Consider the following 19,068-nt stretch of genomic DNA (forward strand, 5'->3'; position numbering starts at 1 on the left):
TCATAACCATGACAACCCTAGAAAATATTTTTATTTGCCTCTTGGATGTGCAGAAAGAATGCATTCCAGGCCAGGGCACTCCCCTTGTATCGCTCATCTCATTCTAGGGCAGTTTTCAACAGGTCCAGATGGGAAGATCCAAGCCAGGGGGCCTCTGATTCTCCAGGAGGAAATCAGAAGACCTGCTCAAACTTCCAAGAAGATTCCCCAACTTGAACCTTGCCCAGACCTAAAATTAAACCCACACACCTCATTTGCATCTCTTTACCTCTTAGTTCAGGAGAAAAGAAGAAAGATATTCTATCTGGTACATCAAAGGTTTCACGGTGTCTCGTCCTTCAGATCTCAACTTCAACACTGACTCCTCTGATCCACCTCCCCAACTAAACAAGCCGCCTCAATCCTACTTGCCATCTCCACAGCATTTGCTACTGTCTGAAGTTATCTCATTTATTCATCTGTTTGCTTATTTATTGTTTCTCCCCAGTGGAATTGCTGGAGCAGAGCAACATTGTCTTTTTTCATAGAAGTAGACCAATCACCTTGAAGCGCACCTGGCCCAGGGTGGGTACCCGTTTGTTGGAGGGAAAGAAAGAGGAAATGAAGGTGGGGGGAGGAAAGGAGAGAGGAAAGAAGAGAGTAGTGGAATAAAAGAAGAGGTAATAAAAAGGAGGAAGGGGGAGAGGGAGAGATAGAAGGAAGAAGGGAGAGGAAGTGGGGGAGGGAATCAACCTTCTTTCCCACGAACTGTCCACTGGACTGAGAATTTATAAATTCTCACGGCCAAAGACTGTGGTCCTCACAGCATCTCAGGCTCCCCTTGACCCTCCTGCCTAGAAACCTTCAACCCAGGGTCTCTGACCAGGGTGTCACCTACATAGTGAAGTTAGTGATGAAAGCTGCGGCTGGAATCTGCATCTGAAACGTGATTTCCTGGTCCTCAGATGCTCTGTTCAGCAACCTGCAGGCAACCGTAGTGAAGGCGTAACGGGAAATGATGGTGGACTTCACTGAGAATTCTGTCATCAAGGGTTTGGTTTTCTGTTGGAATCAAAACACACGGTATGCTGTGCACCTGGAACTCTCACAACATTGTAAATCGACCATACTTCAATAAAAATTTTTTAAAAAAACAGTATTTTCAATGGCACATGAAAGCATGATTCAACCATTTGGGGGTAGGTATTTTTTTTTTTTTTTTCCATAAGAGAAATCATCTTCAGTTTGGGAGCCCTTGACTTGTGATTGTTTTCTTCTTTCTTTGTCTTGTCCTGATTTTCCAGATTTTCCCCTCAGTTGTAAAAGTCATGGTTGAACAACCAGTACATGACAGAGAAACAAATTATTTAGCCCAGCTTTAAGAAATGAACACAGTAGGGAGATATAAATTAGGAGGTTGGGATTAACATATACACACTACTATATATAAAATAGATAATCAACAGGACCTACTGTATATATAGCACAGGGAACTCTACTCAATACTCTGTTATAAGCTATATGGGAAAAGAATCTGAAAGAGAATAGACACATGTATATGTATAACTGAATCACTTTGCTGTACACCTGAAACTAACACAACATTGTAAATCAACTACACTCCAATATAAAATTTTTTTAAAAACTGTAAAAAACAAAAAGAAATGGACACAGTTAAGATTTCCAATTTAACAGAGAATATACTCTAGTTAAAGAATAAAATATTGGAATTTTAGAAGTATGTGAAGTATATAACACTTTTCTGTTATAAATGTTTAGATCACATTTCTAGACTCACTGAATTGACCACAACATCAGATTACACCTAAAGAAATTCTCATATTTCCTAATTAATTTCAATATCCACTTAGAGAAACTATACTCTGGGGCTTTTCCTTTCAGATGACAATCACATTATTGTAAAATAAGAATCAATACTGAGCTCAAGAAAGTATTTGGGGAATTAGAAGCCAGAAATAGGGAAGTCTGTGCCAATTAAATTTATCCCCCAAAACTTCTGATAAGGGCAGTAGCTAGGCAGTGCAAATTTAAAAGCTGGTTAAACTATTCACAGTTCTCTGTGCATCTATAATATATGCATTTGCTTCTACCTCATGGTATTATAACTCCTGCTAAGTGTCTTCTTCACCGCATGAGCCAGGCCAGAGTGTGGGCAGTGGTGGTGGCAGAGTTCCACCAGACTGTTCGTCTGGTGGCTGAACTTGAAGCAGAAAAAAATCTAAACACATCTGAAAGATTTTCCCCTAGAAAGAAAACAAGTTCTCCAATTCGGTCTGAGAAGGAGGTATTTCAAAAACAATGGTTCTTGAGATGTGGTCCTTGGACCAGCAGCGTCAGCAGCATCACCTGGGAGCTTATTAGAAATGAGAACCTCAGACCCCATGCCAAACCTACAGAGCGAGCATCTCAGGGGGTGGGGCTAGAAGTCTATGTTTCAACAAGCCCTCCAGGGGATTCTGAGGGTTGAGAAGCACTCTTTTAAACTAATATAACTAGGTGACACTTCATGTATTTCTGCTAGAATTTTATATCTATAAATTGAGAGGGTTTGTAAATCACCTAAATTATGTCTTCTTCTGAGATCCAAGAATCTAACTCAAAGTCAAAAGTAAGGAATAAAACATTGGGTTTTAGGAAATTATTCCTGAAATCAGAAATAATCGATGATTATATATATAAAAAATATATATATGATTTTATATATAAAATATATAATCACATATATATTTATATATATAATATATAATCATATATATGATTATATTTTTTATTTAAAAATATTCTTTTTAAAAAAATAAATTTATTTATTTATTTTATTTTTGGGTCTTCGTGGCTGCACACAGGCTTTCTTCAGTTGCGGCGAGCGGGGGCTACTCTTTGTTGCGGTGCGCAGGCTTCTCATTGCGGTGGCTTCTCTTGTTGTGCAGCACGGGCTCTAGGCACACGGGCTTCAGTAGTTGTGGCATGCGGGCTCAGTAGTTGTGGCTCGCGGGCTCTAGAGCGCAGGCTCAGTAGCTGTGGCGCACAGGCTTAGTTGCTCCGCGGCATGTGGGATCTTCCCGGACCAGGGCTCGACCCCGTGACCCCTGCATTGGCAGGCGGATTCTTAACCACTGCACCACCAGGGAAGTCCTCTTTTTTTAAAATTGGGGTATAGTTGCTTTACAACGTCACAAAGAGTAAGTCAGAAAGAGAAAAACAAACATTGTATGTTAACGCATATATGTGGAATCTAGAAAAATGGTACAGATGAACCTATTTGCAGGGCAGCAATAGAGACACAGACGTAGAGAACGGATGTGTGGACACGGCGGGGGGAAGGGGAGGGTGGTATGAATTGGGAGATTGGGACTGACATATATACACTACCATGTGTAAAACAGAGAGCTAGTGGGAACCTGCTGTATAGCCCAAGGAGCTCAGCTCGGTGCTCTGTGATGACCTAGATGGGTGGGATGGAGCAGGGAGGGTGGGAGGGAGACCCAAGAGGAAAGGGATATATGTATGCATATAGCTGATTCACTTCGCTGTACAGCAGAAACTAACACAACACTGTAAAGCAAGGTTGACAAAACATTCTTTATGAACATCTCGTCTCTTTAGGACAAAATCCGCTGCTTTAGCCGCCAAGTTGAGAGAAGATTTTCATACAACAACAGAAACTGGACACCTTCCTCGTACACCTTTAGACATTTAGACCTGGACCTTTAGACCTGGACACCTTTAGACATTTGCGTTTACAACCCTACTTTAGTGTGAGTTGCCCTTGAGCTGGATTTAGTCATTTTGTTAATTTATTTCGAACTCTATGCTCTTTCTGATCTCTACGTGCTTTATTGGTTTTGTTTTGGGAACTAGACTTCTGCATATTAGAAACGCCCTTGAAATGAAGAAGTTATAGTAAAAGCTATCAAGACAAATACAAAGAAAAAGAAACTCTCAAGTCCAATCCCCTCACTTTACCAACGTTAAGACCAGGCTAGGGTACTTGCCCCTGGTCACACAGGTGGGAGGTAAGAAATCCAGCATGAGAATATGGAGTTGCTGACTTCCAATCCTGCCTCTTCTGTAAAAGGATTCCAGAGGTGGCCTGGCTGATCAAGGCTTTTCCCAGCGGTCACTGTTAGACAGCCAGTAAAATACAGAACTGCCAAAGCATAGTATATGTAATGCTGGTTCAATTCAAAAGTTACCTGTAAACCTCAGTTATCCCCCCCATTAAACTGTAAACACTCCAGACAGATCAGGGAGCTGAATCCATTCTGCACTAGTGCCACTTTCTGACATTTTCTAGAACTTTTTTCTTTTTTCTTTTGGGTTGCACCATGCAGCTTGCAGGATCTTAGTTCCCTGACCAGGGATTGAACCCACACCCCCTGCCATGGAAGCGCGGAGTCCTAACCACTGGACCACCAGGGAATTTGGCCCCCCCAATATTTTTCTTATCAACTTATCACTTCTTTACACAAAAGTCGAGCACTACTAGGGAAAAAATCTTGTTTAGTTTACGTCTTTGATAAACAGAGCATACAACTCTAGCTGCACGGCATTCCAAACAAAACGGAGTTTCTACCATAAAGAGTCCTTGCCCTGTACTATTTCTAAAGTATTTAAAGATCTTCTGCACTTGGTACCCTTGAGATTATCTTTGATGTCATGTTGATTTGTTCTCATTTATGAGATAATTATCACTTAAAATCTCACTGCAATTAAAATGTGAAAATTAGGAGACGCCTGACAAAATGCTAAGTTTGACTACTATGGTATCTTCTTTTGCCTTAAGATTATGGATGTAGCAGAATTTTCCACAACATTACATCACGAGGAAGCACAGTTTATGGTCTGTAGCCCCGAGAGACAGGCTGAGAAAAGTTTCAAGAAACTATTTTAGTTTTACTGCTTCTGCCCAGTTAGTGTTTTCCCACAGGAGCCCCTGTGTTATTTACATGGATAGCCCTTGCCTTTCCGTGACTGCGCTGTCCGCCAAAAATCTATTAACATCAATTATGTGCAACTCTATCCCCCATCCCCGAAAGCTACCCATCCCTTCCCCTGCCCCTCCTGGCGTGTGAACACGTGGAAAACGGGGGCCATGACTTATTCCTTTTTTCTCGCCCACAGCTCTCAGCAGAGAATCAAAATCAAAAACATTTGTAAAACTGAATTTTCGGAATCTTGAACAATTAGAGAAAAATAGATATCCTCCAAAGGGAAATAGTAATAAACTAGTATTTCAGAAGCACGACTCTAGATTCTATGATGGATTGGGAAGAAATATTACACACGATCTGTTCTCTCAAGGCGCGGTGGGAAGAAAGTGCAAAAAATAGAGAGAAGCACAGGAAGATATAGGGAGATATACGTATTTACTTTTTTTTACTGGAGTATAGTTGCTTTACAATGTTGTGTCAGTTTCTGCCGCACAGCAAAGTGAATCAGCTATACGTATACATATATCCCCTCTTTTTTGGATTTCCTTCCCATTTAGGTCACCACAGAGGACTGAGTAGAGTTCCCTGTGCTATATAGTAAGTTCTCATTAGTTATCTATTTTATACACAGTACTGTATATATGTCAATCCCAATGTCCCGATTCATCCCACCCCCCTCCTTTCCCCCTTGGTATCCATATGTTTCTTCTCTACGTCTGTGTCTCTATTTCTGCTTTGCAAATAAGATCATCTATACCATTTTTCTAGATTCCACATATATGCGTTAATGTATATTTGTTTTTCTCCTTCTGACTTACTTCACTCTGCATGACAGTCTCTAGGTCCATTCACGTCTCTGCAACTGACACAATTTCATTCCTTTTTATGACTGAGTAATATTTACTGATTGACTAGAAGACTTTCCAGAGCTCAGAAGGAAGAGAAAACAGTGAAGACCATAAAAGTAAGAAAAGGCTTTTAAAGAGATGTAGGATTTACATGTGGTGAAAGAAAACAAAAAGACATAGAAAAAACAAAAAACACAGAAGACATAGAAATGGGAAGGAACCATAGCCCATTCCTGGCACAAGAATAGTGCAGTTTAGTTAGAAGGGAGGGCACATGGGGCGAAGAATATTGGCCAGGTACATAAAATCGCGAGGAGATGCACCACCCCAAGGCCAAGCACAGAACCTGGAATGGGAGAGGTTTAGGAAAATGTGTCATAAAAGAGAGGATATAAAACCATGGTCTAGGTTTTTCCCAAAGCACAGTTCTTAAAAATCCAACATGCTTCCCATATATGCATTCAACTCAGTATTTTGTTTGGGGATGTGGGCTGAAAAACAGGGGGCAGAAGTCAAGTCTTCCTGTGACATAATAATGTCTTCATTATCTTTTCTGAAAAAACGAAACAGATGGAAAAGCACTTTTAGGCAGGGAGTGTCTTAATTAGCTGCTTGGGGGACCAGAGGTTTCTGTGTAACTCATGTGAGTCACTTAAGATCAAGTCACCCAGAAGACATCCTGAATCCCCCAAGATGCCATCTGGAACTGTGACAGGGGAGTGTTTGCCACGGCCTTTGCCAGGAGCCAGGTCTCTTCCCAGAAGATTGACCTTCTGCTGTTTTATCCTGGTCTAAGAGTTCTTTGTCGACCAGTAGAAGAAATCAGCCCAAAGGTGGGAGAGAACCTCAGAAACAACTTCATCAGCTCCTCTCACTTTATGGAGCCTGGCAATTGGCTGACTCCAGTCCAGAGATCTTTACTAAACCTGAATGCTTCTTCCTTTTGAGAAAAACACAGCGCATGCTGTTATTACATGAAGCAGAGGACTTCAGACAGGGCACCTCCCTGATGACTGTATTTACCACCCTGGGGAAATAATTTTCCTTCTGTAGACAGAGGGTGTCATCAGCTCTGAATTGCCTATTTGCGGTAATACATTCTATAGGGCAATATTTCATTATGTTTAGAGAGGAAACACAAAATGCAATTATCTTTTTTTTTTTTTTTTTTTTTTTGCGGTACGCGGGCCTCTCACTGTTGCGGCCTCTCCCGTTGCGGAGCACAGGCTCCGGACGCACAGGCTCAGTGGCCATGGCTCATGGGCCCAGCTGCTCCGTGGCACGTGGGATCTTCCCGGACCGGGGCACGAACCCGTGTCCCCTGCATCAGCAGGCGGACTCTCAACCACTGCGCCACCAGGGAAGCCCGCAATTATCATCTTTATGCAGAAGAAAAATTCCATTCTGTATACCCCCTAAAACAGATAAACCACGATGGCTAGAGTTGGGAGCAGGGAGACAGACACGTACGTAGCTGGCTCTCAGTGAGGTAATGGGGCCCAGCACCACACTACCTACTGAACTGACTATATTTTCTTATTTTCGATACTCCTGATGCTCTGGCATTTGGGGCTTTGATCTTGGAGAGGCTGCTCCTCCCAGGGCCAGCTGATTCCTAAAGATAACAAATGACGCCCCTGCAAGCACACCTTCGAGATACAACCAATCAGCACAGAGCCCTCTACCTCAACCACCTCCTTTACCAAACTCTCACACACCAACCAATATTCCCCCTGCCCCGTATCACCCCAGGACCAGGTACCCAACCACTGGGGACCATCGCTGTAGCCCAGAGACTGCCAACATTATTCCAACTGCCCAATCCTAAGCTTAAGCAGCATGCCTAACCTGACTCATCAATTTCTTCCTGTAGAAACCCCAATAAAGGCTCTTGGCCGCATTCTCTCTCTGTCCCTGCTGCCCCCTGACTGACCCGGTGCTTCCCCACATAGCGCTGCCATGCTTCTCATCCCTTGGGACCTCTGAGTATAAACTTCCTCCTTCGTGAGGATCATTTCCGTGTCTGTGTGTCTCACCACGTCTGCTCAAAACATATCCCGGCTACAAATTTTAGAATATCTGCTAGGAAGGGGATGCCAAGACATAGCCCCTGCCATCGGGAGGTTAAAGGATGGCAGTGAATTATTTTAGGAAAACAGGCCAGTAGCTGTTAAGCACCATGGAGACTCAGAAAAAAAGATACTCCTGTTTTTCAAAACATACACATTTTTGGCATCTGTGATACAAGGGCTTCCTTAAAAGAGTATCTACTTAATTCAGAATAAAATCAAGCAAATCCCCAGGGGTCCATGAGCTGGCAGTGACAGGAGGGTACCAGCTGTGGCCACCGCGTCCTCTTCGTTAATTAGAGTAGAGAACATTCAGATTAGTGTGGTATGGCTAGAACACAAAATACAAGGAGACTCGGGTAAACGAGGGCTACAGAGGCAGGCAGGAGCCAGAACACAAGGGGCCATAGATGTCCTCAGAGTTAATCCTACAGGTGATACAAAGTAACTGAAGGCATTTGCAAAAGAGAGTGATGCACCAGACCTATGCTGGAAAGATCATTCTGGTACTGTTTGGATGGGTAAATCAAGTCCACATCACAAAATTATAATACATGCATCAATAAAAGTGAGCCTTTTAACGTTACTAGATTTCTAAGAAAATTTAAGAGATTGTATAGAACAGTCTAAGCCAAAGGGCCAAGGAAATCTTTTTAACCAAGAATGAAACCTTGAAGGGTATAAAGAAGAGATAAACTTATTTATTACTCAGGAACTTAAAGCTTTTATATGGCAACTATACTATATACAAAGTTAATAGACAAGTAACAGATTTAGGGGAGAACTCTTCCAATTCAGAAGACAGAGTATGTACAGCACACAAAGATTTCTTACATACTGACAATTAGGGGATAAAAAAACACAATAGAAAAATGGGTGCAGGAAAAATTTCACAGAAGAATGACTCTGAATGGCCAATAAATATATGGGGGAAAGTCCAGACTCAGGGAAATGCACATTAAAGGAACAATGAGGTATCACTTTAAATCTAAGAGACTGACAAATCAAAAGGAGTAATTATAGCACTGCTGGCAGAAACGTACATATTCATCACTGCTGACAGAAATGAAATTAAGACATAAGGTACTAGGTGTATTCAAAAAGTAGCCTGACTACATCTATCAAAATTAAAAGTGTGTGTGCACTCTGACTCAGCAATCCTCTTACTGAAAATCTCAGCCACAGAATTAAAAGCACCCACATAATAGAAAAAAAAATTTTTGCAGCAGCATTTACAGGGGCAAAAAAATTGGAAAAATATTGAAAGCTCATCAATAGTAGAATGCTTGATAAACCATCGTGTGCCAACAACCTGTAATATTTTTTCACCATCTCAAAGAATGGATAGAGGCAGGCCAGGTGAGGCACTGTTGAGTGAAAATAATAAGAAACAGAAAAATACAATCAGGTGAGGAGGCAGCTGTGTGTATAAGTGACAAGCACAGACTCAGAAGCTAGACTGCTGGGACTCAAAATCCTGGTTCAACCACCTCTTTCGGAAAGTGTAATCTTGGACAAGTGGCTCAATCTCTCTGAACCTCGGTTTTCTCATCTGTAAAACGTCTCTATATTTGGTTGAGCTATGACACATGACGCGCTCAGGACAGTGCCTGGCACGTGGTCAGCATGCAGGGAACAGTAGCTGTGGTTACATGGTCCCACTGTCTGAAAGCAAATATGAGAACCCTCATACATGCCAATGTACACGAGGGTCTCCCACCTGCCTCTGCCATGATGTTTTTCTCATGGCATCTTCTCTATTCCTAACACACTTCACCATTTATTTATTGGCTGTGTCTATCTCTGCCCCGCTTTAGAATTCAAGCTCTATGAAAGACAGGGTCTTTTGCCTGTTTCGTTCATTGCTATACTCCCAATGCCTTGAACATCTCTGGGCAGATAGTAAGGATTCAAAAAAATACTTGTTGGGAATTCCCTGGCAGTCCAGTGGTTAGGACTCGGCGCTTTCACTGCAAGCAGCAACGGGTTCAATCCCTGGTCAGGGAACTAAGATCCCACAAGCCGCGTGGCTTGGCCAAAAACAAAACAAAACAAAACAAAAACCTTGTTGAATGAATGAATATGTGTATCCATGTCTTGCTGGGAGACTACTGTCCATGAGTCTGGTATTTCTGCACATTTTCTGTGCAGAGGCACTGGCTACCTCTGTTTTGTACTGCATTTTCCAGGATATTTGTATAATGAACAGCTTGGGAAGAGAGAGGTGGGGTTTTCCTTCAGAGCAAAGGGCAGGTTGGCTTAAAGTCCAGAATAATAAAGAGAATGTCTCCCTCCAGGGCAAAGATCAGGCAGGCTTAGTGTTCATTACAAAAGAGGCAGGTTCCCTAAGCTTAGCGTTTCTCTCTTTTTTTTTTTTTTGACTAATATTTATTGGAGTATGGTTGATTCACAATGCTGTGCTCGTTTCTGCTGTACAGCAAAGGGAACCAGTTATACCTATACACATATCCACTCTTTTTTAGATTCTTTTCCCACATAGGTCATCATAGAGTACTGAGTAGAGTTCCCTGTGCTATACAGTACCTCTCTTGTGATAAAACCAACCACGTGTGTAGGTGTCGCCTGGCCCTCTCTGTATCACTACATGAGAACTGAGCTGGAGGAAAGGCACCAATCCTGCCACTCTGACTTCTGCTCTTACTGTGAGTAATAAATCATCCTTCATCTCTGGCCCAGGAGTCTCCTGTTTTGTGCCAGCATCCATGAAACAGCAACAGACTAGCTTATTGGCTTGTAAGTCGGGTAAAAATCTAGACGCTTCACAATTCTTTACCCGTTTATGTTCACATATGTCTGTGTGTGATGATGTGAACATGAACAAAAACATGAGACAATGAGGTTAGCAAACCTGGGGTATGGGGAGTCGAGATTGGGAGAATAGGAGAAGGGAGGGGAGGAAGAGGCCATGCAGAAAACGATGAGAATACAAAGTCCTGGTCCAAATAAAGATGGTAATGATTGCGACATTGGTCATGGTCAATCCAGCCTTGACTCGACCACCAGCCAGGAGTGCGGAGGCCTCGGGTAAATGGCTCATTCCTGAGGATGTACAGAGGAATCCGTAGCCTCAGAGCCTGAAGGCGTGTCCCCACATTTTGATAGATCACGGCACACACAGCGGGAAGGAAGGACTGAGATCATTTCAGTTAAATGCTTAGAATCCTGAACATCTGCCCAAGTTCCATCTGGAAACCTCCAGCATGCACTGAGAGCCTGGCCCAACTTCCATTACACAAAGCTTTAATCTATAAATGGGAATTCTTTGCTTGCTTTAGCTGTTGACTTCACAACACAGCCTTTATTTCTTGTGTAAGAACATCATAAAAAAGTAAAGATTCACTTAGGTGTTGGGCTTTTTTCTAAGAAGGTCTTTGAAAACTTCATACTTTGTCCTTACAGTTCTACTGGAATAATCAGGTCTCTTTTCAGAAAAAAAATCCACTTAAAGAAAGCCTTATAAAAGCCTATAAAAGAAAGCCTTACAGAAGCTACACTGTTTCATGTTCGATTTCTTCTACATGCAATTTATAAGCTTTGGGGGAGCTGCGAACATAGTTATTGCCTGGTTCAAAATACACAGAATAGCAAGGGGAACAGATTTTTAAGAGAATATACGTGAATATACGTACCAGCCTTTGCAACAGCCTGACTTGCCTTGGGACCCTGAGTGCAACCTAGAAGAAGAAAAGAGACATGAAATATGATCGTGAGGTCATTCTCATGTGAGTTACATGAGGGGGTTAAAACCAATTCGAATTCATGCAAAGGGTTATCCATCCTGAAAAGCAGTTTTGACCTGTAACCAGGGAGCATCCAGGCCAGGATTAGAATTCATCCCTCTCAGACCTGGCTGACTGCTGAACCCATGATGTCACACCCCCTCCTCACCTGAGGGTTCTTACATCTGTTAGGGGAAGACAGATGAAATGGCCAGGACAGAGTTCATTAGAATATCTGTTTTCGGTTTCCATTCATTTTTGGCTTGAAAATCGGCTCTTTGCTGTTGTGTCTGCTACAACGAGTAAACCTGTCAGCTCAACTCTGATGGGCTCATTTACTCTGCTCAAAACTCCAGGAAACTCTGGAAGCAAAACTGAACTTACCTTGAACTTTCTTACTGTGTTTTTTTGTGGATGATTTGTTATACTTTCCCACCTGCAGAGGAGGGGCAGGGGACGGTAATAACATCCTTATTTTTAAAAATCATATAATAATTAACCAGCCCCTCTGGACTAATTTAAAAGTCCTAGCTGGTTGCTGATTATTTCTCATGACACATCACTGTTTAAAGAACAGAAGTGTTAACTACCGCTGCTGTGAGTGATGAATCGGCCTTTCTGGAGGGCAGTTTGACAATGTCGATCACAGACTTGGAAAATATGCTTAGACTGTATGCATGCCTTTTTCAACAGCTTTATGAGGTATAATTTACAAACAATAAAATTCATTCATTTAAAACAATTCAATGTTTTTTAGTGTATGCACAGAGTTGTGCAATCACCACGACAATCAAGTTAGAACGTTTTTTTTTTTTTTTTGTATTTTTAACATCTTTATTGGTGTATAATTGCTTTACTAGAACGTTTTTATTGTCCTAACAGAAAGGCTCCCAACCCCAGCCTTTGCCCTGGGCCCAGGCAACCACTAATCTACTTTGTCTCTATGGATTTACTCATTCTGGGCATTTCATATACACGGAATCATACCATATGTGGTCATTTATTACTGGCTTTTTTCACTTAGCGTAATCTTGTAGCGTTTATCAGCACTTTGTTCTTTTTTACGTCTGAATAATATTCCATTGTGTGGATACACCACATTTTGTTTATCCATTGGCCAGTTGATGGACGTTTAGGTTATTTCTACTTTTTGGCTATTATTTATAATGTGGAACTTGAACTCTATGAACATTCACATAGAGTTCTTTGTGTTGGACATATGTTTTCAGTTTCCTCAGGCAGATACCTACAAGTGGAATTCCTGGATCATATGATAAATTTAACTTTTAAGAAATAGATAAACCAGTTTTCAAAGCAGCTGCAACATTTTACATTTCCACCAGTATGCACGTCTTCTAATTTAGAAATCCTAGTTTCAGAAAAGCATCATATGGGGGAAAAATCAATAGGAAAAGAAATGAATGTACAAAAAAATTCTTTTCAACTTTTAAAACAATTGCTAATCATTGGAAATACCCTAACATATCCTTTAAAAATGGTTTGGTTCAATATATTATGATACATTGATTAATTAGAATATAGCTATTGAAAATAATACTATGGGTCTATATTTACTGACATCAATGTTAATTTTACTAGACTTCTGTGCTGTTCCCCAAATATTTCTCCAACTCTCTGCCAGAAGGATTGCATTTCCTGGCCCCCTTGTGGGAAGACAGAGCCACGGAACTGGCTCTGGCCAATAAGTTATGAATGTTAAGTGGCATCTGTCACTTCTGCGCCAAGGATTTGATCGCAGGTGTGAGGTCCTCCAGAACTGCCTTTTCTCACCGGCATAGTAATTAGCAACGTTTGATATGGTCACTGCTCCACCAAGCCCAAGATCACACTTGCTGCACCGACAATCCAAGATGGACAAGTCATACAAGCAAGAAACAAACGTTTGTCATTTAAGTCACTGAGATTTGGGGGTTGTTACCCCAGTACAGCCTGGCCTGTCCTCACTTATACATTCAGCCATATTTTAAGTGATTAAATCAGGTAGCAAAACGCTATCTTTAACATGATCTCATTTTTATAAGTGTCTACGTGTGTAGAATGTGCCCAAAATGCTAATGGCTGTTACCTTTGAGCGATTAAATTCTTCTTCTTTAAACTTTTTTGGACTACCTCAGTTTTGGACAAATTACTGTGTATCATTTCCAAATAGGAAAAAAAACAATAAAGATATTTCCATTTTGTAAACTCAAAGTATAACAGAAACTGGTTTAACCACTATCCTCTCCCTGATCCCTCCTGAAAATAGATAATGCTACTGTACATTACCATTATAAGCCATTATAGAGTCTCCTATTCTACAGAACATGGAATAGAAAGAATTAGTACAGGGTTTTAGGTTGACATCGGCCCTGGCTCCATGAGAACCAAACAATGACTAGGAGGACACTGGTTTCTATTTCTAAAATGACATGGGATGATTGGGACCGTCCAAGGAAAGCCAGAATAAGTTTCCTGGGCAAGGTCTCCATCGGGTCTGCAGGCTCAGCTCAGGCCTCTCCCTTCCTAAAATTGTGGAATAGGCTGGGGACCACTTAAGATAGCCATGGTCAGAAGGGAAGCTCAGGCCTGCGCAGGTATTATGTTCTCCGGTTGATCTAAAGTATTTCTTTGAAGTCTCCTCCTTTGTAAAATAGGTTTTCCAGGAAAATAAACAAGCATTAAGAAGAACAAGAGAGGCTGGTTTCTCATTTTTGAGATGACTGGCCTCTCAGGGGATCACGATGGCTACACTTCAGTCCAAATTTAGACTCGGACTGAACCAGAATCAAAACTTCCTGGTACCAGCTAGGATTAGAAGTGGAAATGACAGCAGTCATCTTCATTGTTTTTAGTTAGGAATTCCTGATCCCTTTTACTGTTCGAGAGTTTTCCCCTTGCCTTGTAAGAACCTGGGAGTGTGGGTTAAGGACAGGTGAGTGACCGACTCCAGCTTAATGTCAAGGGCTGCCATGAATAGTAATCTCAGAGCATGGACCGCCAGATAATAGACTTAAGAGATGGCTCAAATAGGATTTTTTGCTCCTACTGAGTTGAGCTTGCTTCTCCAGCATCAGAACAGATGTCCAGACCACAGTGTTTACTGCGAAATACCAGCCATGACCTTTGCCATCAAGGACCATATACCACCTAACCGGAAAGAAGTACACTCAGGAACACTTAGTAGACGAGGTAATTTTTACAAAGGAAATGGAAAAGAGAAGAGTTCACTATGTTCTCAGATGACCGTGAGAGGCTTTACAATGGAGGGATGGCTAGAAGTAGTTGTGTAGGATGTTTGTTGGAGTGGAATGAAAGGGGAAGGGAAATTTACAGAGCATCCAGTTCAATACGGGAAGCATGCTGGGAAAAAGCTCAGAATCTGCCTCTTTAGCTCACATGGACCAAGCAGCGTTCCCTACCAGGATGTGCAAGGGTGGCTGAAGACTGCCTCTGCACAAAGAATGTAGCGGTAACACCGTCAGAGCTGGAGGACTGGAATCTCCATCCACTCCATCATCGGACAGTCCAGCCAGAGGTAGAAAACAGCAGGCACTGCTTCATGTTCGTAATTTGGATAACAGAGATGGTATTTTCCCGCCAGAATCGATCACAGGGTTGGAACAGGATTGGGAGGGAAGAGAAGCACCGTGAAAGCGTTCCAGAAAATCCACAGATGGGAAAGAGCACAGGAAAGGAGAAGAGGAGTGAACCCTAATTCCACCCAGGGTGAGGGATATCGTGAACACGTAGAACACACACACACATGCCCATTACGGATGGATGCTTTAATGACCCGGGTGCCCTGAAAGAGGGACAGAAAGGCAGGGTTCATGCCCTCAGGCTGTACTTAGGCCAGCCTCAGCCACACACCATCAAACGGCTGAAGACAGGAGTTCCTGGCGGGCTCTGTGCCAGAAATGTATCTACCCGCCGGGCTCCATCTTCTGAGGGCATGCTGAAAACCTGAAACCAAGAGCCAGGAACTCAGGAGTCTGCTGCCTCAGAGATCTGATACAGGACCTGACACCAAACCCAGGGCTACAGGCTGCAAAGCACGGGAGCTGCCACCCATCACCTGGACCGAGGACAGTTAGTCTGGGAGGATCCCATCTGGGTAATTCTCAAAAGTTCTCTTCCTTTGGAGAAATGTTGCTGCAGGTTGTCCTGCTATGAACCTCTTGCCCTTTGGGGGGCCCATAACCTCAGCAATGGAAGAAGAAACTTCTTTTGGGGGCTGAAATTCCAAACAATTTTCCAGGCAGCTGGAAAAACAAAACCCAAACCAACTATCCTTAGGCAAGTCACCTTGTTTCTTTTAACCTGTGAGAAACAAGGGAAATGGATCTGGTTTGTGGGAAGATAATGAGGAGGGTGGGACCACCCCCCAACCCCACAAAGAAAGCTCAGGTCTCCATCCTATGGCCCCATTTTCCTAAACGGACCCTCTGCTCCTTAGATACAGAAAGCTTACAGGACCTCCAGCTGGACCTCTGACAGCACCGTGGGCACAGATGCTTTATGTTAGCGCATCCAAGACTTTAGGAGAACGTTAGTTAGGAACACTAAGCCACATACGACTCATCGCCCAGCTCGTGGGACTCCCCCATCCTTCTCCCCACCTCCCCCTCAGAGAAACCAGATATGGCTGGCTCTGGTTCGGGAGTGAGGAAATCTCTGGAATCTCTCCTGTTAATACCCTTCTTCCCCATCCAGCCTTAGGACTCCACTGCAACGATCACACCCGTGCACATAAAGGAGACATTATCGAGTGGTCTGGAGCTCACAGAATCTTTCCGTGACTTTCCTTTTCAAAGCGTTAAGAAAAAAACAAAACTGGTCTTGATTTTCTTTGTTTTCCCAAATGCAAAGGTTCTGAGTGAGAGACTATAAAACTTAAAACCGCAGAAATGCTCGATTCAGGGAATTAGAAATGTATCACCACTGTGCGTGCGGTACCAGAAGCCTTTGCTGAACACAACCTATGTGCCAGGAGCTACAAATTAAAATCGTGTTTAAACAAATTACGTTACATTGTAAATATGAAAGTGGCGGTCTTTGGAGGCGTCATTGAGAGCCCGGCTTGGCATTCAGCACTCCTGGGTTCTAATCTAGGCTCTGAAATATCACTTGCGTGCATCACGTCCCCTGGGTGGACTTCCGTAGTTCCCCTGGAGCATAAGCTAGCTGAGGCCTTCCTTGCAGTGGCAGAGATTCAACCAGGCTGTGCATAAATAGCCCAAATAGCTAATAGGACCTGAGTGCTTACTATATGTAAGTGCTGTGCCTGAATCAGCTCATTTTATCCTCACAACAAACAGGAGCAGAAGTGGGTTTGTTACTTTTTATTTAATAGTTTATGATTGTTTAGAAGCTAATAAAAGGTGAGCATCAGGATCCTTCACTTGCACGGTCCCTTAACAAACGGTGGTATTCGTAGTGTTTGTCAAAATGTGTCATTTGCTGTGATTTATTTATCCTTCTAAATAAATGTTTATTTTAGCACTTTTAGCATTTAGCATTTTTCTTTAAGAGGGCTTTGCCCATTATATAAACTTGACTCCTCTCTCAAAACTTAGATCCACCCCTGCCTATGAAGTAGGAACCATTAACAACGCCATCTTGCAGGTGAGGAAACGGAGACCCAGAGAGGTTAAGTTACTTGCCCAAGTACACACAGCCAGTAAGTGGTGGGATCCAGATTTGAACCCAGGCAGTCTGGTTCCACTTGGGGTGCTCTTAACCATATACTTTATTGCTTCTTATTATTTCTACACAGAGCTCCTAGCAAACTCTCCCTGACACTCAACACTTGGTGCCTACTACTACTATGTAAATTAAAAACTGCTTTTGTAATAATGGGAACACAGCTCCATCCTTAGTTAAAGAAACCATGTCAGTTTGAGGGACTTCCCTGGTGGTCCAGCGGTTAAGAATCGCCTTCCAATGCATGGGACGCGGGTTCGATTCCTGGTTGGGGAACCAAGATCCCGCATGCCGCTGGGCAACTAAGCCCGCGAGCCCGCGTGCCACAACTACAGAGAAGCCTGCGAGCCACAATGAAGGCATGACACAGCCAAAAATAAATAAATAAATATTAAAAAAAAAAAAAAGAAACCATATCAATTTGAAAGCAGGCTGATTTTATACAAGAGTCTTGCTTTTTAATATTGATTTCCTGAAAGATGCTTTCAAAGCTGAATTAGTCTAAGTGTGGTCCATGCATCACCTGCATCAGGATCACCTGGGTCCCACCCAAACCCAGTGGATGGAAATTGATGGGGGTGGGGCACAGGAATCTGAATGTTTAAAGAGCCCCCTGAGTGCCTTTCTGCAAGATGAAGTTTGAAAACCACTGCAGATAGTGGGTTTATTACACTACGGGTAACACTGTTTACAGAGGAGGTGGAGAGGGAGGAAGGGACTTGAATCTAGCATATTATTAGTAATATTTTCAATTAAAGGTATATAACAAGCTAATAGGCAAGCTGCAACACAAGAATTGCAACACAAGCTAATAGGCAAGTTCAGGTACATTAAAATTTACATATTCATTGACATTTAAACATTGTTCACCAAATACCATATGATATCACTTATACGTGGAATTTAAAACTGGACATAAATGAACCTATCTATGAAACAGAAGAGAATCAGGGACATAGAGAATAGACTGGTGGTCGCCAAGGGGGAGGGATGGTGGGAGAGGTTTGGATTGGAAGTTAGGGATTAGCAGACGCCAACTATTATATACAGAAAGGATAAATAACAAGGTCCTACTGTATAGCACAGGGAAGTATATTCAACATCCTGTGATAAACCAGAATGGAAAAGAATATGAAAAAGAATGTAAATATATATATGTATAACTGAATCACTTTGCTATACAGCAGAAATTAACACATTGTAATTCAACTATACTTGAATAAAAAATAAAATTTTAAAAAATTGTTCACATATAATTTTGAAGACCATAATTACTGAGACCAAAGCACTAACTGCATTGCCAGGCACCATTCTAAGTTCTAAGTATATTAACTATTTTAATCTTCAAAATCCTTTTAATTAAGTAATCTCATCATCCCCATTCTCAAGATGGGTAAATAGGGGCTCATAGATGTTAATTAACTCCCCAGTAACTGCAGAGCCAGGATTCAAACCCAGGAAGTCTGGTTCTGGAGCCTGTGCTCTCAAATCCTACATCTTATACACACACACAAATTTTTTTAATAGAGTATAAAAAGGTAAAATAGCAAATTTTCACAGAACTTTATATTTGGAGTCTTTTCTGATTTAGTCATTTTCCAGATGAATAAATAGTGCCGTGAGTTGACGAATGCATGAAGTCACTAAAATGGGCTAAACCTATGTTCTTCTATTCAGGGAAGTTCAGTGTTAAGCCTACTTGGACTTGCAGATGTCAGAGCTTTAATCCCTCCTCCCAGCTCATAAACAGAATCTTTGTTTCAGTGCTTCCCACATT

The 19,068-nt window shown here is 42.1% G+C and overlaps 1 protein-coding gene across 3 annotated transcripts in view; it reads right to left on the minus strand.

The window, feature by feature from the left end:
• Window positions 1–19,068, minus strand: part of ITIH5 (inter-alpha-trypsin inhibitor heavy chain 5) — an 83,215-nt gene that overhangs the window by 62,338 nt on the left and 1,809 nt on the right. For all 3 annotated transcript variants that reach the window (XM_073801526.1, XM_073801527.1, XM_033852339.2), the window contains exons 2-3: window positions 11,499–11,543; window positions 878–1,041 (exon numbers count right to left, since the gene is read on the minus strand). In XM_073801526.1, coding sequence (XP_073657627.1) covers window positions 878–1,041; window positions 11,499–11,543 — 209 coding nt within the window. The remainder of the gene's footprint in view (window positions 1–877; window positions 1,042–11,498; window positions 11,544–19,068) is intronic.

Source organism: Tursiops truncatus, chromosome 2 (genome assembly GCF_011762595.2).
Source record: "Tursiops truncatus isolate mTurTru1 chromosome 2, mTurTru1.mat.Y, whole genome shotgun sequence".
NCBI classification, from domain to species: domain Eukaryota; kingdom Metazoa; phylum Chordata; class Mammalia; order Artiodactyla; family Delphinidae; genus Tursiops; species Tursiops truncatus.